General features: G+C 50.2%; 1 protein-coding gene across 1 annotated transcript in view; it reads right to left on the reverse strand.

Annotated features, from left to right (window-relative positions):
• Nucleotides 1-20841, reverse strand: part of MYO1D (myosin ID) — a 157558-nt gene that overhangs the window by 51283 nt on the left and 85434 nt on the right. Inside the window, exons 18-21 of the mRNA XM_066205256.1 lie at nucleotides 20637-20781; nucleotides 20066-20170; nucleotides 13008-13121; nucleotides 6825-6979 (exon numbers count right to left, since the gene is read on the reverse strand). Of these exons, the coding sequence (XP_066061353.1) occupies nucleotides 6825-6979; nucleotides 13008-13121; nucleotides 20066-20170; nucleotides 20637-20781 (519 nt within the window). The remainder of the gene's footprint in view (nucleotides 1-6824; nucleotides 6980-13007; nucleotides 13122-20065; nucleotides 20171-20636; nucleotides 20782-20841) is intronic.

The following is a 20841-nucleotide window of genomic DNA, read 5'->3' on the forward strand; positions in this document are numbered from 1 at the left end:
TCCAGAAGCTGCTTAGAGAAGGTAAAGCACCAAAGTTACACAGGGATGCTGGAATAAAAGATGAAAAGGAATCAAACAAAATCCTCTTTCCAGAGGGTTTTGGACAAAATTGGTGCTGACACACAACGGTAGCAGGGCACGGGCAGATTAGGGAAGGAAAACTGACCAATAAACCTCTCTGGACTCAAAGGAAGGCCAGGAAATACAATTAATTGTTACTGTTTCTGTTATCAGACACAAGAATTGACTTGTAGATGCCGAGGCTGGAATTCAAATAAAGGATTCACACAAACTCATCGGCCTGGTGAGAGCCCAAAGCCCTCCCTTGGGCTCACTGTGTTCTCAGCATCACAAATCCAGGACTGAGGGAGACAAATTTTTATTTCCATGTCAGGAACACAGTGAGAAGTGTAACAAAAACTACTTTTCCACAGGAACGTGAGCTGGGGAGGCTTCCCTGGCCAGGGACCCACTCAGAGAAGGAGGATGTGCAGCAGCAGCAGTGGGAAGAAGAGTTTTAAGGAAGAGAATGATCCTCTTCCAAGTTCCTTAATGAGTTCCCTTCCACAGGACAAGTGTTTGGAAAAACTCAGTTGCAACGAGAGTTTTCCAGGATGTAAAAGAATTAAACCATAACAGAGTCTCATCAGGGTGCTGTAATTCCACCTCTTTGTGCCCTGGAGTCACTCAAAACAACAAATCTTTAATTTGTTTTTCCAAGGAAAACTCATTTCTCATTTCTCTCACTTCTGTAACCCAAGTTACAACTGTGAGGTTGACAGAAGAATTCCCAGAGATGATTACTGGGGAATCATGGAATGGTTTGGCTTGGAAGGGACCTTAAGGATCACCCAGTGCCACCCCCTGCCATGGGCAGGGACACCTTCCACCATCCCAGGTGGCTCCAAGCCCTGTCCAACTCTATAAACACCATAGATCAAAGGGAAATCTTAGCTAAAGCCTAGAAATTGTTTTGAAGTCACGAAGACAAGCCAAGAGAATTAGGCCATTTTCCCCAGTTTGTTTATTTCCCCATTTGTTCTGTCTAAGGAAACTTTTCCCTTTGCCACTGCCCTTCTGCAGGGTCAAGTACTTGGTGCTTAAAAGCTGCTACCTGGGGGTTCAGGCTCCCCCCAAAACCCAGCAGAACTTGCCTAAAAATGGATTATGATTAAAAACGAGCCCTCAGCCCCGGCTGTGACCCCATCAGCTCAGGGATCTCCTCAAAGCTTAAGTGACAGATTCATGTGATGCCAGGGATGCCCCCCCTCCTCTGAGGGCAGGCTGTGCTCCAGGACATGGATATTTCCTCAGGGAGAGGCTTCGGGAGCTCGTGTCCTCCTGAACCAGTTTGGGCTCCTCCTCCTTCCTTTGTCCCAAAAATCCATCATTAATATCCCCATGGTCCAGAAGATGCTCCTGGCTTAGCTCCCTGAATCTCAGCAGCTAATCAAGGTTCCTACCAGAGAAAGGTAAACTGCTTTAAAAGAAAGGCACAATCTGAAACTGATTAAAATCGGCCCAATTTTAATAAAAAGAACCGTTATATAACAAATTCAAGGTTTAACCCCTGATCACCGGATTCCTGGGCCTGTGCCAAAGGTTTGTCTCCTCCACATCAGTGGAAAAAAAAAATCAAATAAAGAATCTTGAATCTATTTTAATCAAATGATTTGTGTTCCAGACCAGGCTCATCACTGAGCTGAGCTTTTTTTTTTTTTCTAAACAATCAAAATCACCCGAAGTTGAATCTCCTCTGGCTTTGTTTACAGACCAAAAATGTACCAAATGCTCCTGCTCTTGCACAGTGGGCTGAAAATGGGTATTTATGGGCTGTTTGTCTCCATCTCCCTGACAAACCCCCAGAAATGGGTATTTATGGGCTGTTTGTCTCCATCTCCCCGACAAACCCCTCTGCTTTCAGACTAAATAACAAAATCACCCCAAACACCACCTCCGAGATAATGGCAACATTTAAACCCTCACACTTCACTGTGTTTGCAGAAGATTTGTTTGCCACCACTGGTGCAAAGAGCAAAACACCAGAAAAAAACATCCATGAGTTCTCCTCTTTGTACCAAACAGATCCGACCTCCCCAAAGTGCTGCAGTTCTGGGGAGGATTTACCTGACAGTGACTTCTGCAGCTCAGGGTGTGAGGGGAATAACGCTTCATCCCCAGTCTGCAGCAGCTCCAGCTCTGTGGCTGAAGTTTTGAATGCCAGGGAAGCAGTGAAAGTGCTCTTTATTTTTTTTTTTCCCCTAAAAAAAGGCTTTTCTGATTGTCCTGAGGTGTCTCCTCCAGCCTCAGCTCAGCCTTGGCTTTCCCTACACTCACCCCAAGGGAAGAGCAGCCTCTGGTGACCCCACCAAGGTGTGACCCCACCGAGGTGTGACCTCGCTTCTCCCCTCCCAGGCTCCTGCTCTGCTCAGAATTGAGCAGAAAAAGCTTTAACCTCAGTTGTATCCCCGCGTGCTGAGGGAGGCACAGAGGTGTTTTGGGATGTGCTTCCCCAGGCAAGTCTGGCTTGGAAGGGAAGCCTGGGAAAGCTGGGCACCTTCCAGCAAGCTTGGGCCTGTTCCACCTGGTTTGGAAAGGCTGAGGGCACAGATTTCCCCCAGGTTTTCTTACACCTCTGTACATAGATGTACATACATAGAATTTCCTACATTTATAAACATCTTTCTCCCAATTGTTGCAGATATTCTGGGCGCTGGCACAGGGTGCCCAGAGCAGCTGTGGCTGCCCCTGGATCCCTGGAAGTGTCCAAGGCCAGGTTGGATGGGGTTTGGAGCACACTGGGACAGTGAAAGGTGTGCCTGCCCATGGCAGGGGGCTGAACTGCATGGGCTTTGAGGTGCCTTCCACCCAAACCACGCCAGGATTCTGGGATATGTGCCTGCCTGTGTATATACATGGGTTTTCCCCAAGTTACGTCTGTAATTTACGTATTAATTCCACCTGCACAGCCACATTCCTGTTACAGTGACACACGTGCAGGTGACACCAAATCCAACACCCCAACCTCTCCCCTTCCCCAAACAGACAAACTGCTGCCTCCTCACTCATGCAGTGAGATGCAGGGATGGAGCACAAGGACAGCACTTAGGGCAGGAGGAATGTGATCCTGCTGAGGATCACCAGGAGCCCCGTGTGCTGCGGGACCTGCAGCCACAGCCCCTGGGGCAGTCCGAGATCCCTCTGTGGGAATTCCTGCTCCATCAGTACCAGAGCCAACGCTCCAGGGTAAGGCCCCAGAACTAAGGAAAACGAATCCAGGGCACACTAATGATTAAAATTGGCTGACAGGACCCAAAGCGCAATGGAAAATATAAAATTATCCTCAGGCAAGTGATTTTCTGCTGGAGTTCCGCAGGGATTGCTTTTGACTGCTCTTTTAACTCCCTGTTCCCTCCAGGAATCCTGGAAGGAGCCCAAGGGCTGTGGCTGCAGACAGTGTGAGGAGTAGGGAACAGAGAGCACTGGAGAGCAGGGCAGCGACTCCCTGATCCCAAGGCGTGGGCAGCCAGAGAGAACAAACCCTGCCTGCTCCCCCGGGCAGGGAATGACCCCTGGGAACAGCATGGGCCCTGGGCACCCTCCCTGGGGACACGTGAGCAGCCCGAGCACCCCCAGGGTTCAGATCACCCACACGGGGAGGACCTGACACAGGTGGGAGCCAGGGCACGGAGAAAGCACAGGCAGGTGACCATGGTTGGGTCATCTCAGGTGAAGGGCACCCAGAAAGTCCTCAGTGCCCTGCACTGATCACTCCAGACATCTTCTGGAGCCTCAGGGGCCGTGAGGATGTCGAATGGAAAGGGGCAATCCCTTTCTCCCGAGCCCCAGCGGCGGCAGGGAGGCCGTGGCCACACCCCGAGCTCCCCGCCTTGGTAACCCAAGGACCACTGAGCTCTGAGTTACTGCACAGCACCTCGGCTTCCTGCTGGGCACCAGGGGCAGGAACAGGCTCCAGATTTCACACACCTGCTCCTGCAAGGGACCACTGGGTCTTCCCAGCTACTGCAGGCACTCACTGCATCCCAGCTCTCCCGGGCTCTGGCAGGAGATGCTCATCCCTGAGGTGGGGACAGCCAGGAAACGCCCAGGGGGCAGACATGAACTTACTGTGGCCACTACATCAACACCTCATCCAGCTCCCCCTCATTTCTATTGGGAATTCAGCTGCACTGTAAAAAACCCCCAAATCCAGCTGACTCAGTAGCAGTGTGACTTGAACTCCTGTTCACTCCATTAAAAATGTTACAGCCACAGAAGCCTCGTGTGAGTTTTCCCCTGTAAAACACTTATTTGTGAACCACAATCTCAAAGTAAGACAATTCCTATGAGGAATAACTTTAAAAAGACACAGCTTCATGAAGCTTTCATGTGTGATGCGAAGAAACGTGAACTCAGACAAAACATTCCCAAATGTTTGGTGCCTTTGTGCCAAAAGCAGGTGCAGAATGCAGCACTGAGAGATGTCACCTCTATAATTGCTCTAAAATGTCCAAGCTATTTCCTGCCAAAAATGTCTGAAATTCCCAAATAGATGTGTCAGCACTGAAGTTCCTAGTTCAAAGAGTTTGGAATAAAAAAAAATAAAAGCTGATAGAAGGCATCTGAGTGAGAAGGTTTGGGTGTCCCCAGCTCAGGTGACACCAGCAGCCTCCCCCTCCCCTTTCCTCCAACACAGAAGGCTCTGAACACACACGATTTTATTACACAGACGGTAAAAGGATCATTGCCTCCCCCCACACAACCACAGGTGCCTGGGACACCTCAGCCCTGCTGAAACCTCCCAGCAGAGATTCAGGATGAGTGCTGAGATCGATGCAAATTGCTCTGAATATTCAGAGAGGATCCTGGAACCCACGGGAGCTGCTCCCACACCCCGGGTGGGGCAGAGCTTTTAAACCCCACCATGGGTGGGATCCTCCAAACCATTGAACTTTCAGGCTCGAGATTTTCCTGCCGGCTCCGGTCTTAGCTCACAGCGAGCACCTCCTGCGGCAGGACAGAGCACCCGGCCCGCGGCTAACCCGCCTAACGAGGGATCCCCCCGGCGCCTCTCCAGCGAGGGGTCAGCTCATCCCATTCACTGACAGGAGCTTTCGACGCTAGGAAAATGGAACGTGATGGAAAACGTGAATATATCCCTGAACGGTTTGATTTACAGCTATTGCTCTGAAGAGAGAAACCGTGACATTTATATATTTGGGAAACTAAACGCAAGTTGTCCTGTGCATTGCCCTTGGTCCAGGAACTTTTATTGGGTGTTGGAGAAAAACGGGTTTCTGCACCAGCTCTCCCATTTACCCAGCTGTGCTGAGATTTGTCATTTGAAGCACTAAAATAATACTAATATTGTGTTAAGTGGAGCTGATCAGCACAGACACGTATTTAAGTTCCATTCTCCTACAGAGTCATTAGATTAAACCTAAATCTTTTTAAAGATAGAAATGTCATTGTTAACATCAGTGTAAGAAACTTGAAATCAGCGTTTTTCCACCTTTAGGGGCACGGCGCAATGTTTCAGGCTGATGGTCACAACATCCTTGGTTAAAATGAAGCCCCTCTGCCAGGGGACACCAGGGCTGGTGCTTGGGGGACCCACCTGAGCACAAGGAAAAGCAATTTTGTGTATTTGGACACTGAACATGGGAGCTGGAGCGTCACCAACAGTGTCACAGCCTGTCCCCACATCAGAGACCTGCCAAGGCCCCGAGGAGCATCAGCCACCTGAAGAACTGCAGGGACTTCCAGGATTCCCAAATAAAGTGCATTGCATTACAGAACCTCCTGAGCCTGCAAGAGCAGCTGCCTTTGACACGAAATGATATTTCGGTAAAAGCAAAACCAGAGAATGTTTTCTGTTGCTTTGCAGTGCTGAATTTCCCCAAACAAATTACACCAATGCTGAGAATTCATTTCCATGGACTCAGCCCTTGCCTCTGGAAGCTCAGCCAGTCCTGAACTTCACACCACGGTGGTGAGAGGGGGCTGGACCAGCACAATCTTCTCCAATTCATGGAAAAGTACCCAGGGACGTAAAGTGACCAAAATCCCCTCTCATTTTGCTGCCACTCACAGCTCTGTATGAAGATCTACCTATAAAAACTCCACATTATCACTCCTCTGGAGCTTGGGAACAGCAAAGCCAAGGCTGCACGTGCTGAGCAGCTTCATTCCTGCTGGGAATCTCCTCTGGAGGAGCCAGGGAACAACCCAGAGGTCTGCTCACTCCACACCCTGTTTCTCCCTGGAGTTCCTTTCTGTGGTTGCAGTGCAGCCACTGCCAGGTGCTGGTGTGGGCAGCCTGGAATTCAACCCTGGGATCCAGGTGACTCTTGCTGCTCCAGGAGCTCGATCCCAGATATCCCCATACCCAATCACCAGCTTTGGCTCAGGGATTTACAAGACAGACAGACTTCAGGGAGCAGAGGTGACATTGCACAGCTCAAGCAACAAACCACCTGCTTTACTGGAGCAGGGGGGCAATCTGAGCAAAGAAGTCTGGGTTCCTAATTTTAAAAATGAAGAGTTTGCTGTAGGAAACCCTCGGGAGCCACTGTGACACACTCCAAGTGCACCTTCAGTGGTATTTGTCCCCCGAACACCTGTGGCTGTCACACACATACAGGGAAGGCAGAAGAGGCAACAAAGTGCTGTAGGGAAAAAGTGTGTCCCAAAAATGGCAGGAAGAAAGGCCACTCTGGTATCCCAGGGCTGCAGTGGAGCACCCCAGCTCCAGCTGGAGCCCAGCACCAGTGACTCCAGGCACTTTGGAATGGGTGTCCAGCAGCCCCAGCCCCAGCACTGACCTCTTGAAGTGACTGGCCAGGACTCCCACGAGCTCCCCGATCCTGCTGTCGTTGGAGGGGTCGTTACTGAAGAGGCAAACAATGAGATCCTTGTTGTCCTTGGTGTGGAACACCACGAGCTGGTCCTTCCCATTGGAGACACTCAGCCCCACCAGCTGTGGAGAGAAAGGGGGAACAGTGCTGGGTGTGCTGATATAAAAATGTTGATGCCCCATCCCTGGAAGTGTCGCAGGCCAGGCTGGCCAGGGCTTGGAGCACCCCGGGATAGTGAGAGGTGTCCCTGCCCATGGCAGGGTTGGCACTGGATGGGCTTTAAGGTGCTCCCAACCCAAACCATTCCATGATTCCATGATTCCCTGTGCCTTTGCCACTGCCAGGCTGGTTCTCTCCTCCCCAGGACGCTCCCAACCTCCACCATGGAGCTGAGGGGTGGCAGTGGGTGGCTGCTCCCCAGCACCTGAGCAAGGTGAAACAACAGCGGCTCTGCGGAATTCAGCAGCCCGGGAGGTGGGAGGGAGTGTCCCCACCCAGCCTGGATGTGTCACCCCCAGCCTGAGCTGGCTCCCAGCAGCTCCTGTGTCCCTGCTGTGCCCCTCTCCCTCCCCAGGGCCATGGGGCACCCACCAAGGATGGCACCAGCTGCTTTCCCAACAGCCCCAGGTAAAAGCTGTCCCCAAAACCTCCCCTGGATGACACCACCTAACCCCACATTCATCAGGAGTCTGCCCAACAGCATCTTCAAACCCACACGTGCTGGGTCACCAAAGGGGTCTGACAGCCTCAGGCTGTGCCAGGAGAGGGTCAGGGGGGAGACTGGGAGAATTTCTTCCCTGAAAGGGGTGTCCAGGCCTGGCACAGCAGCCCAGGGCAGGGGTGGAGTCTCCATCCCTGGAAGTGTCCAAAAAATGTGTGGATGTGGCACTGGAGGATGTGGTTTGGTGATGCTGCTGCTGGGCTTGATGATTTTACACGTCTTTTTCCACCTGAATAACTCTGTGCCCCTGTGATGTGCAGGTAACACAAGAATTTAGGAAGAATTTGAGTTGCAAAGCCACAATGATTACCATGTTTAGGCATGGATAAAGGGCTGGCTGTTCTGACAAAAAGTTGCAAAGGTTTGGTTTTTTTTTTTCCTTGTTTTTTTAATTTTCTGCATTTTCTTTTTGTCTGTTAAGTAACTGTACTTGGCTCATCAAAAGCTTTGTCGTCATCTCACAAAGGAAAAAAAAGGAAGTTTTAGGAGTGGCAATCTGGGACCACAGGTTACTCAGATGAATGTAAGAGAAAGCAAAAAGAGGATCTGTGCTCGGGAAACAAAGTGTAAGGAGGGCAAAAAACGCTTTAAAAGGCAAGTACAGCAAAACAGAGAAAGGAAAATAGAATAAAACAAACAGAATATAATAAACGGGATAAAATACACAGAATATAATACATGGGACAAAATAAATAGAATAAAATAAAGTAAACAGAATATAATAAATGGGATAAAATAAAACAGAACAAGAAAGGTGAAAGAACGATGAGTACAGAGAGAACACAGAGGACTTTCCCTGTCCATTAACAGGTTCCTTTGAGCCACCCAGGGATTTGCAGAGGGAAGCCCCATTACCCTACAAGTGAGAGGCACCCACAAACCATTTTATTGAAATTAAAGTCTCATTAATCCCTTGTTTAGGGGCAAAGGTTCCAGTGTCCCCCCAGAGCTGTGTGAGCACCAATCCAGCTGGAGATTCCTGACTCCTGTCAGCCCACAGATCCTGGGGGCTCAGGCTGCTCCCTGAGTTTGCTTCAGCAGTCACAACGTGTTATTCCCAAGGAAGCTGTTCCAGCAGCTCTGGAGGCCTCACACATCCCAGAAAAGCCCAGCCCGCAGCAGTGTGGTCTGCGCTCTATTTTCGGGATGAGGCTCTACACAGGGTCCAGTCCCTGGGATTTTGTTGGTTTGTTACCCCAGGAACTGAAGGACAGCAGCTGCTGATCCTGGAACCCCGGGCAGGGCCCTTCTGCTACCAGTTGCACCAGCACAGGTGGAGTTTATTCCCTGTTCAGGCTATTCTGGGGTTATGAAATGCTTTCCAAACAAGCTCCACCTCATGCACAGGCATTAACAGCTGCCTGGCTTTATAGTGTCCCTTAAAATTAATTTGCATGCTTAAATACCCTCCTGTGAGCACAATAGCACCACAGGGACCGCTGCCATCAAGGTTTTAAATGTGCAGCCAGTGTGAAAGATGAACAAGTCGCAGTGTCGGATTTGAAAAGGCAATTTAAACATTAATTATTCAACAGAACCCTGTTAGGAGGCCAAGAGCCCTTCAAAATCTTCCCATTTCACCCCTCCCCACAGTGAGCAAAGACTCTGTGAGCGAATAAGTGCAACACAAAAGAAATCATTTCAGAGAAGGTGCTTATCTCAGTATTTACCAACATTAATACTGGCCCTGCTTGAAGAGCAGGAAAAAATCCTCAGCTTCTGCAGAACATCCTTTATTACGTTCACCACTGCAGGGGAGACGTGGCTGCAAGAGTCTTTCTGCTGCTTGGGTGCCTTTTAATTCCCCTCAGCCATTACCTGTTCGGTTTTAATTCGGATAAGAACAAAAAGGTCACTGTGCATTGGCACTCTGAGGCAATGTCAGAGTGCTGGCAGATGAGAAATCCACACAGAATCCCCCAAAGCAGCATCTCCACACGGAGAAACCAGCAGGGCTGACAGGGAAGCTGTTGTTTGTCAGGTTGTGTAGGGAATGACACATTCCTCACCCAGAGCCATGGGATGCTTTGGGTGGAAGGGACCTTAAGGATCACCCAGTGCCACCCCTGCCATGGGCAGGGACACCTTCCACTGTCCCAGGTTGCTCCAAGCCCCATCCAGCCTGGCCTTGGACACTGCCAGGGATCCAGGGGCAGCCACAGCTGCTCTGGGCACCCTGTGCCAGGACCACCCTCACTGTAAAAACCTCTTTCCTTCCATCTGAGCCAAATCAAACGTGGTTTAGTTGCCAGTCCTTCCCCCTGTCGCAGTGCAGGGACAGGAAGGACTCCAACCATGGCCAGGCAAACCTGGCTGTGGAAGATGGGGAGTGATTTCCTTGGCTGAAAACAAGTAAACAAGTTTGTGTCTGTAGCAGCCATCAGCTGACTGTCTCCATGAGGTCTCCATGGAAACACCACCCCTGAGGATGCTGCTGTGTTGACAGGGTGCTTCTGGAACGCTGACAGGGAGCAGCAGAGGGAGCAGGCACAGGATTCCAGCCCAGTTCACCTCTGTGCATGGGGAGGATGATGCCTCTTCCCACAGAACGCTCATCCACACGTAGGACAGGGCTGCACCATGGATAGTCATCACTACTGGTGCCATTACTGTCCATTTGCTCCTCAAAAAACCTTCAGAGGATTTCAAACCATTGTTCTTTTCCCAAAAGAGAAGGAATTTCTGTACCATTGATCAACTCCTTCCACTGTCTCTCTCACATGGTGGAAGGGCTTCCCTGAAAGGAGGGATCAGGCACAGAAAAATGGGAAGAGTGTGGAAGGCAGTTCAGGAGTGGAAAGACAACACAAATATAAATAGCAGGTAACAAATATACAACATAACCACAACAAGGAATAAACAACCGCTCGATAGGATTGACTGTTTGCCAGAGCTATATCTGAGAAATCCTGGCAAGAGAAATACAAATGGAGTGGCTTCAAACTGGAAGAGAGTAGGTTTAGATTGGATATTAGGAAAAAATTCTTCCCTGTGAGGGTGGGGAGGCCCTGGATGGGCTCTAAGAGCCTTTCCAATCCAAACTCAATCCCATTATTCTATGAAATATTTTGTGTCCTGTGTATAAATCAAAGCCACCCCACAGTCTCCTCCTGTCCCCTTCCTGCAGCTCAGGGGGCTCTGGATCCATCAGCAGGATCAGTGCCCACCCCAGCCCTGGAGCAGCCCAGCTGGGGACGGGCAGGGCCGGGGCTCTTCCTCAGGACACAGGGCAGGTGCAGGGAGAGGCTGCGGCCAACAGAGCTGCAATTTTACACCACAGAATCTACCAAAGCTTGTTTTAATCAAATTTCCATCCTGGAATGTTACCTTGACAACCTGTATGGGTCAGCAGAGGATCTCCTGGACCCATCCCTCCTGTGCCAAGCACTCCAAGAGCCCCGGAATCTCAAGGACTCCTGCTCAGGTTGAAGAAACTGTCTGGCCAAGAATCCCTGTGGTAGGTTACTGAAGGGAGTAACTGCAGATCTACCAATAAAACTGATTTATAGCTGCAGAAATGTGAGAATTCTCAGAGCAAGAGACCTATCTGCACAGACCGTTAACTGCTCTTGTCCTGAGGAACTGCAAAGCAGCCACACGGCCAACACAGAGCCAAAATACAGCCAAAAATACAACAAACATTGAGCCAAAAATACAACCAACACTAAGCCAAAATACAGCCAAAACAGCCAACACAGGAGCACCCCAGAGCCTGCCCTAGGGGTCTCTGTAGGAATGGATATTCTATTTTAGACACACCTTTTATTGCTGAAAAAGCAACAGTAACCGACATTTCACTCTATGAGAAACCTGAAATGGTACCTGACTTGCTCACCGCTGATTTTTAAGGCATTAAGGATTTCAGAGGGAAATGTTCAGGTGACCAACAAATGATCTGTTCTTGTGCTGTTGTAGACGTACAATCTGCACCTTTACACCCATCAGGCACACAGGTAAAGCAGACATGGTTCTAAACCTGTGATAAACACAGATTTATCTCTCATTAGCCCTGCAGTCAGCGAATTTCAGTGACCTGGACACTCTGGGTTAAGGGAAGGGTCGAGAAACCAATAGTGAGAAATCCTGATGGACAAAATCCCACCTTGTCCACGTCACCTGTCTAGGAACACCTGGAAAATCAGGTGTGGAAAACTGCTCTGCTAAAGGGCTGTGAGTGTGTGGGTGTCTGAGCTCTGCTGGGAGGCTGGGGGTGTTTGCACCCCGGTTTTCACCAGGCTGGGGGTGTTTGCACCCTGCCTTGCATGGGCACACAGCCCCTGGGCACACAGTAGGATGTGCTGCCAGCCCCTGTGAGCACGGAGACACCAGTGCTGGGACAGAACAGCAGCCGGGAAAAGCTCCTGCAGCTGCTCAGGGCAGCTTCCTTTCAAAACAAGAGGCACTGCCATGGAGACACTGCCTGTTGTAGCCAGGATTCCTACTGGGAGTAGCTACTCCATGGATACGCTGTGCTGGCTGCCCAGCTGAGGCTGATGCCCAGCAAGGAGGGAAGGAGCAGACTCTCAACCCAACATTATGGATGCAGCCAGAGCTAATCATCCCCTCCACATCTGCAGATGAGATTTCACCCTCGCCCTAATCCCATGCCTGCCCTCCCAGCAGTACAGAAATGCTAGGTTTGTCATTTCTCCAAATGCAAACATCCCAATAAATACGTGCTGGGCATTTCCCAGCAGCCAGGCAGGCTCTGGAGCTTGGAGATAACCAGAGCACTGTCACCTCGGGCTGAAGGAGAGGAGCAGGCAGCTGAATCCCTGCTCCAGGATGCTGGGGAGCAAAGCTGAGGTGCTGCCCACCCCCTTCCTCCCTGATAATCCACTGGCAGCTCTACCCTGCTACCCCCAAGGCCAGACCTCACCGTAATTCTGAGTTTAGCTTTGGCAAGATTTACATTAAACATGAACAAATATTAAAAAAAAATAAAAAAAAAAATACATTCAAGCATGACCTGAAGGATCAAACAAACCCTCAGAGACACAGGAATAGTGCCATGAGCTGCTGTGAGATGCCAACCCCTTCCAGGGCCAAGATCCTGCACACAGCAAAAAAAAACTGAAACAGGGAGGGAGCAGAGAAGTGTAAGAGGCAGTTTGGGGTTTAGCTTTTATTTTATGCACCAAAATTAAAAGCTAATATGATCATAGAATCATAGAACCATGGAATCCTGAGCTGGAAGGGACCACCAGCATCATCCAGTCCAACTCCTGACCCTGTCCAGGACACCCCAAAATTCCCACCCCGATACTTTGGTGTTGCAATAACTGCACTGTGACTGTTATAAAGACATTAAATATATTAGAAACTGCAACCCAAGGACTTTCTCCATTTTATGGATATGAAAATGGAGCTACAGAGTAAAGACACTGCCCTGAAAGAGCCCAGATGAGGATCTCCAGTGCTGTACTCACGTTGTAGAGGGGGATGGTCTTCATCACCTTGTACTGCTTCATGGGGTCCATCTTGTACAGGTGTCTGTCAGTGATGAAAATGGCTCTGTCCTCCACCTTGTTAAAGCGATTCACCTGCAGAGAAACACCCTGTCAGCCCCACTGATCCCTGCAGGAACACAGGAAACCAAACTGTGCAGTGCTGAGTGCCAGACTCACACAAAACCGCCCCAAACTTACACAACAGTACTGCAAACTCGTACAAAGATACCCCAAAGTCACAAAACAAACACCCTAAACTAACAAATACCCCAAACTCACACAAAAATACCCCAAACCCATACAGCTCCTAAACAGGTTTTCTCCTCAGGTCCTGGACCAGTGAAAAGGGAACATGGTCCCTGTAATCCCATTTTACAAACAGTGACAGAGAAGCAAAACATTCCCAGGCATCCAGCAGAGCTGTGGCACCCTGGGAAACTCCAGGGCTTCACTCAAAGCAAGGTCAGATGCTTCCCCCAGCCACATTCAAGCCCTGTCCAAGTGGAGCCCAATCCCAGGTTGTTGTGCCCACATTATCCCTGAGCCTTTGGCACCCCAAAGGTGCCACGGAGAATCCCTGCCCTGCAGAGCCAGGCTGCACCACGGGCTGGCACAGTCCAGACCTGAGGCTTTGGGCATCCTTGTGCTGGGTTCTGTCCCTCCGTCCCTTGTCCCCAGTCCCTCTCCAGCTCTCCTGGAGCCCCTTTAGGCCCTGCCAGGGGCTCTGAGCTCTCCCTGGAGCTTCTCCTCTCCAGGTGAGCAGCCCCAGCTCTCCCAGCCTGGGAGAGCTCCAGCAGCTCCACCTCACCCAGGCTGTTGGATGTCCCTGAGCACTAAACACTCATGAGGAAGGATGCAAAGTTTTGTCAGAAGTGCAAAAGAAAGTAGGACGCAAAGTGGAAATAGTTTCTTGCTGAGGCAAAACCAGAGTCATCGGTGTATCACAATCACTGAGATATTTATTAATCAACTGAGAAGGGGAGGCAAGGGTAAGACGTGACGAGGAGGATGAACATAAATAGGATTTTCCAGGGTGAAATCAGGAGACAACAGGAGAACTTAAATATCCTCAGTCAGGAGGCAGCAGAGTGACAAAGTTCAGAGCAGATAAAGGCAAAAAATGCAAATTGGGGAGCTCTGTGACAGCTTTACATTAACGGCACTGACTCAGAAAAAGGAACCGAGGATGATTTCAGACAGCTCTGGAGAGATCTTGGCACAACGACACGAGGCAGCTCGGAAAAAGCAGAATGTTGGCGTAGGCAAGGAATAACATGGGAATAACATCCTGGGAGCCAAGGGATCACCTGGAACAGTCTGTGGAGGACCACAGTGAGTGTGAAGGAGACTCCGGGGGTTCAGAGAAGGTGAAGAACATGATTGAGGGCCTGGGAAGTTTCACAGGAAGAGATGCTGAGTAACCAGGATTATTTTAGGAAGCAGATGAATGGGAGAAAAAGCCTAAAGGCCAGGAAACACTGAATGGCCCAGAGAAAGTGGGTTAGGAGTGCCTGGTGCCACATGTCGGGTGCTGGAGCAGCACCGGCTCCTCAGCCAGGACCTGGGGAGGCTCTGGGCTCTCCAAGCTCCAGGTCCTGGGAGTTTAACCAAAGTCCAGTCCCTGGGGCTGGATCTGCCCCTCAGAGCTCAGATCAATGCTGGGGACATTGATTTACTGTGATTTGTTTGAGGTCTGACACAGTGAACACTCCCTGTGCACTGCCATGACCCTGCCTGGCTGCTGTCCACGCTCACCCCCAGCCCCGAGCCCCCGGTGACAAAGGGAGCAGATTTCTGGTGCTGTGACACCAGAGCCACCCCAGGACAGGAGGTGCTGTGGCTGCTGCCTGGGAAGCAGACATGGGAAGCACACTCAGCTTTCACAGAGTCAGAAAGGCTGGAAACGGTCCCTGAGATCACAGAGTCCAACTGTTCCTCCACTGAGCCCTGTCCCCAGGTGCCACATGGCTTTGAAACCCTCCAGGGATGGGGACTCCAGCCCTGCCCTGAGCAGCTGTGCCAATGCCTGACCACTCTTGCTGTGAAGAAATTTTCCCCAATGTCCACCCTGAGCCTCCCCTGGCCCAGGCTGAGGCCGTTCCCTCTCCTCCTGTCCCTGTTCCCTGGGGCAGAGCCCGACCCCCCCGGCTGTCCCCTCCTGGCAGGGAGTTGTGCAGAGCCACCAGGTCCCCCCTGAGCCTCCTTGTCTCCAGGCTCAGCCCCTTGCCCAGCTCCTCAGCCTCTCCTGGGGCTCCAGCCCATTCCCAGCTCCATTCCCTTCCCTGGGCACGCTCCAGCCCCCCAGTGTCCTTATCATGAGGTGCCCAGAACTGATCCCAGGACGGGAGGTGCCCCGGCAGTGCCAGCTCAGGGGACAGTCACTGCCCTGCTCCTGCTGCCACAGCACTGCTGATCCAAGCCACGTGTCCTCGGCCTCTGGCAACCTGGGCTCACCTTCAGCCGCTGCTGACCAGCACCCCAAAGGTGTACTTCAAGCCAATGGAATATTGTGGGAGTTCTCCAGGCATGTTTTAAATTCCACTTCTTTCTCATGGCTCCCCTCTGGTTTTAGTATTAAAATTCACCTAAAAGAAATGTACCAAAGGACAGGCCCAGCACTTCACCTCACCTGAGGAGCAAATTCTCACGTCCTTCCAGCTCTTTCCAAGCAAAAGAGACTTCAGGTGCCTTGTGCACCTACAGTGCATTTATGTAAACAATGCCTGCTGTGGGATAAAGTAAAAACTGCCCCAGTGGGGAGCAGGGACAGAAGGGACTCACACCAGTGCAAATCCCACTGCTGGCCTTGTAGGAGTAAGGACAGGCCGCCTGTTCTCAGCTACAGCTCACTCCCTGGTGGAGAACAGCCCTTCCCAGCATTGTGTTCTCTGCACCTTCTGGGCATTCTGTATTTATATGTTGTTGATCCAAATGTGAATCAGTCCTAATTTAGCTTCCTGACAAGCTCGTGGGAGAAATGAAGGTCTGGCCTAGAGCTGAAAAATCTTCAAGGCAGTTTTTCAGGTCTCTGTCAGTGGCCTCTGGACACTGCAGGGCACTGGCTTTTGGAAGAGATGAGCCTCTCAAGGGAGCTTGGTGCCACAGGTGACAAGGGAAAAGTGGGAAGAAAAGCCTTATTCTAAAGAAAATAAAGAGAGAGAGTTGTTTCCTAGGTGATCCAACAAAATCTGGAGGTTTGCATGAAATATGAATTTGGTTTCTCCTAAGGCAAAAATCTTGAAAATTTCCTTTGAAAAAGTGAAGAGCAGCACAGTGCTCAGAAAAGATGGATTTTTCCGTAGGCAGGAATGACCTGCTTCTACCTGTACCTACTGCAGGGAAGCAACCACACAGTCCATTCCCCTCCCCACAGAGGCTTCAAAGCCTCTTCACAGCCCTTCTGTAAAAACTGCTCCAAACAGAGCCCCCCATTGGTATTCAGCTCAAGCTGCTGAAATCGGGCCCCTACACAGGCAAAGAAAACTTTACCAGCAGCTCAAAACTTGGAGGGCAGTTCCTGGAATAAATTTACTTCTTAGACTTAGAAACATAAAAGTTCTTGAGGTTGGAAAAGCCCTCCCAGCCCATTGAGTCCAACCTGTGCCCAAAGCCCACCTTGCCACCAGCCCAGAGCACTGAGTGCCACATCCAGGTGTTCCCTGGGCACCTGCAGGGATGGGCACTCCAAACCTCCCTGGGCAGCCCCTGCCAAGGCCTGATCACCCTTCCCAGGAAGAAGTTCTTCCTGATCTAGAATCTTCTAAATTCCTCCTGAAGAATTCATTAGATCAATGACAGTCATCAGCTTAAAAAAAAAAAAAAATCTGTCTCAACACATTTAATGAACCAATATCTGACAGGTCACAGGGTGTGCTCTACTCATAAATGTGTTCAAATAGGTGAGCTCTGGGCTCAACCTGTGTCTAATCAAGTTGCCCAGTATTTATGCTTTAAATGTGTTTTCTGTGTGAAGAAAGAAGCACATTAGACTGAACATTTCCAAGAGCTGACACCTGACATTGCTGTTCACATGTGGTTTGGTGACTCAGTACCTGAAGGAAGCCACAAAGGAAGGCTGATGCTGCTTCAGAAATAAACCATTCAGCCCAGCTCACCAAAGTGCCCTTTAACACCTTCCCACTAACACCTTCCTGCCTCAGGGAAGAGCAGCAGCAGCACAGTTTTGGCTCAAGAATCCTCAAATAAGCTGAATCATGAAAACACGCCAGGGATGAACTTGAGCAGCTTTTTTTTTTTGTGAATTACTGCTTTGTTCAGGAGAATTATTTAAGGGAAGTGATGAAATCACCTGATAATTACAATTGCATTTCTATAATTCACACTTCAGGCCCCTGTTAAAGCTTCACGTGAACCAATTTTCAGCAGAGAACAAACACAACCTGCAAACCCACAAGGAACCAGGTTTAACGAGAGTTGTGACAGATCTACCCTGAGCCCAGGGCCAGGCTGCACGAGGCAGCACCCGGTGCCACCCTGGGCCAGTAAGGTTTGTTAGGACATGGGGAAATCAAGGCTGAAGAGAGGAAACCTGATGATTTGTTTGTTAAAAATTCAAAGGGAAGAATGCAGCAACGAGGAGAGATTCCCTCTGCCTCAGCACTGAGGGTCACCCCTTACTCTGGGATAAGAGTCACGATGCCAAAACTTCTATTTCTGACAAGAAACACCCTCACTTTAAACAGCTTAGGATGGGAATTGTTTGCTGGGAAGGGCAAAGGGAGGCTGAGGCTGTTCCCAGCCTGTGCTGCTGCGGTCAGAGCACGGAGTCACCGCCCCGGTCCAACAGCTCTCACTGGTGCTCAGTCTGCAATCCAGTGTTCAAGCCAGAAGAGGTGACCTGAGGAAGTGCCTTGCCTGGAAAAGGAAATGCTAAATTCTCAAATGTCAAATCTTTGTCCTGTTAACCTTCAAATTTCAGCAGTGTTTGTGCTCCCTGCTCTGTTCACGTCAGGCTCACTCGGACATTTCCTGGCTGTACAAGCAGGAAGACAAAGGGAGGGGTGACATCCCAGAGTGGGTTCGGATGGGATTGTTTGCATTTGTTGGAGATGCCCTGGAATCACCAGGCTCACACATCCTCGAGGATGGCACAGCGCTGCAGTCTTGTCCTCAGCAGTGCTGAGGCCATGGAATCATGGAGTGGTTTGTGTTTGGAGGGATCTTAGAGACCACCCAGTGCCACCCCTGCCATGAGCAGGGACACTTTCCACCGTGCCAGGGTGCCCCAAGACCCATCCAGCCTGGCCTTGGACACTTCCAGGGATGGGAGGTGATGGCTCCAAAGCCATGCCAGGAATCCCTAACTGAGCAGGCCAGCACGGGATCAAGTCCTGCCTCTCCACAGAAGAAAGCAACAACATTTTAACCTTTCAGAAGTTAAAAGAAGTTAAAAGATCATTTTAAACCCACAAGGCTGCAAGTCTATAACCCTGCAATATCTGTGATTTCAGCGGAGCTGCCCCTGTAATGCACCCACAGTCAACTAAAGCTTTGCCTCTGAAAGCACTGAAAGCCCTTCAGGCTCAGGAGGAATCCACCTTATGGTGGGTAACACCTACTCCATCCCCATTCTGCTTCTACCACTGAAGTGCTGGCATCTCAATGCAACAAACCCCACAAAAATGGGATTTTCCCAGCACAGTCACAGTATAGAAACATGGCCTGTTGGAATGCTCAGGGATTCCTCCATACACCAAAGCCAACAAACGCTGCTCTGGCACTTGTCTGAAGGCAGGAGCTCTGTCCTGGTGGTTAGGGAACAGGATAAAGTGTGGATCTGTGAATCTGCTTTGCCCTGTGCTTGCACAGGAGATTGTCCTTGAGAGCTGAACCAGGAGCCAGAGAAACACAAGGACTTAAAGGCTGGAGAGCTGAATAACAGTGAACAAGATAAAACTCCCACAGTGTCCACCACACACAGACCCCCAGTGATTCCCCTCGTTCCATCATTCCATTCCCATCCAAACCCACCACTCCCATCATCACATCTCTAAAAACTGAATACTGTCCTTTCTACAGTTATCCCAGTTTAGCCAGAAACTGCAACTGGTATCAGTTCATTAAATGACTTAGAAGAGGATTTACTTTGTTTTCAGTCTAACCTGAAATAAGCTAGAGGAATTCTGCATTTCCCTGTCCCTCAGGGAGGTTCAGCCCAAGTGCAGTGAGGTTGTAAAGAGGAAGTTTGGATTCAGACTCCCCTGCTCCTCCTTTAATCCTGACACCACCACTCACCCAAACCACCCACTGCAGCAGTGAGCCCCATCCTCACAGAGAACGTGATCACAGCAACACCAAACTCCACTGAAATATTTTTGCTTGGAAAGCAATTAGAGATTTCTATTTTTATGAACACGAATCACTGCTGAATAAACAATACAACTCACTACCACTTGCAAAGTTTTATTATGAAGTGAGATTTTGTGCTGCAGAATGAATTGTGTAGATCTGCAGAATGATAAGGAGTAACTGTGCATGTGGGGACCAACTGCAATATTTACAAATAAAAAGAATATACAGTTTAAAAATGCCTGAACACCCACAGTGGTGGCCTGCCACTAAAATTGGGTTTGTCTGTTGGCTTTGTAAAATTCAAAATATCCCTCTCTGACAGATATTTCAAACCAGCATCATTAGGAGCTACCCACAACAATTAAGCAAGCCTGTTTTTTTAATTAGTTGCTTACACCTTCCAACCAAATTAACAAAAAATCCAATTCTGCTACGAAAAATGTCAGACCCAAACCAGTTATGCAGAATGAAGTGATTTTATCACGAATTCATGGAATGCTTTGGGTTGAAGGGTCCTTAAAGACCATTCAGTGCCAACACTCTGCATGGGCAGGGACTCTACAATTTATTTGTGCCTCCGACACAATGAGGCCCCAGCAGCCACCCAACCTTGCTCCACCCAAAATTCCCCGATGCAGCTCCTTGGAAGTGCTCTGAACTGCTGCCCAAGCATCCCCAGGGTCACCTCCTGGTCCTGGACAGCCAGGCCCCCACAGCCCCGTTACCTTGCGCACGTGGCAGGAGAAGAGGATGCTCATGTACTTGTCCTTGCGCTTCAGCTCGTTGGCCACAGGGGTGAAGGAGCCTGAGCTCTGGGGGCTGTCTGGTTTCTGGAAGAGCAGAGACAGGCTCAGGACTCTCGTCGGGCTGAAGGAAGAGGGGCTGGCAGAGGCATGGCTGGGACATGGCTCCCTCCACCCGTCTGTGCTTTGGGAATCCAAACCTTGACGCACCAAAAACCTCCAAGGAAGGATGGAGCAAAGGGAAGCAATCAAACCTGCCTAAGGAGAATTTCTTTGCTCCTGTTCAGTCTCTGCTGTTTTCCATTCTACCCAGCATTTTCGTCTCCCAGTGAAGTCTGGCTCTGCCTGTTTGCAGAGCCAGCTGATGGCACTGCTTTAATGCTGCTGGTGCTGCTCAGGACTCACAAAAATCCCTTCTAGTGCAGTGGAAGTCAAGGGTTTGAACCCACATAAACAGAGGAATTTTCCAAGTACTTCTCCTCCCACGGAACCAACACTCATTTTCCCAAATTTCCCCCTCTGAGCACCCGCAGCCCAGGTCCCCTTCACTCACCAGTGCGATGTAGTTCCCCTGCCAAGCTCTCTGGAGGCCAATGTCAGCCCTGTGGCCCTTCAGCAGCTCCATGGCAGCGACCTTGGCCCTCAGCTGAGGTAGCACTTCTGGGGGCACGCTCCGGATGAGCTCAGCCGCTCTCCACCTGCCAGCAAAGCAAGGCCCGGCTCAGCCCCACAGCCTGGAGCTCGCCCAGGAAGGACTC

This window comes from Chamaea fasciata, unplaced genomic scaffold, assembly GCF_029207755.1.
Source record: "Chamaea fasciata isolate MVZ Bird 193981 ecotype frontalis unplaced genomic scaffold, bChaFas1.0.hap1 SCAF_27, whole genome shotgun sequence".
In the NCBI taxonomy this organism is placed as follows: domain Eukaryota; kingdom Metazoa; phylum Chordata; class Aves; order Passeriformes; family Sylviidae; genus Chamaea; species Chamaea fasciata.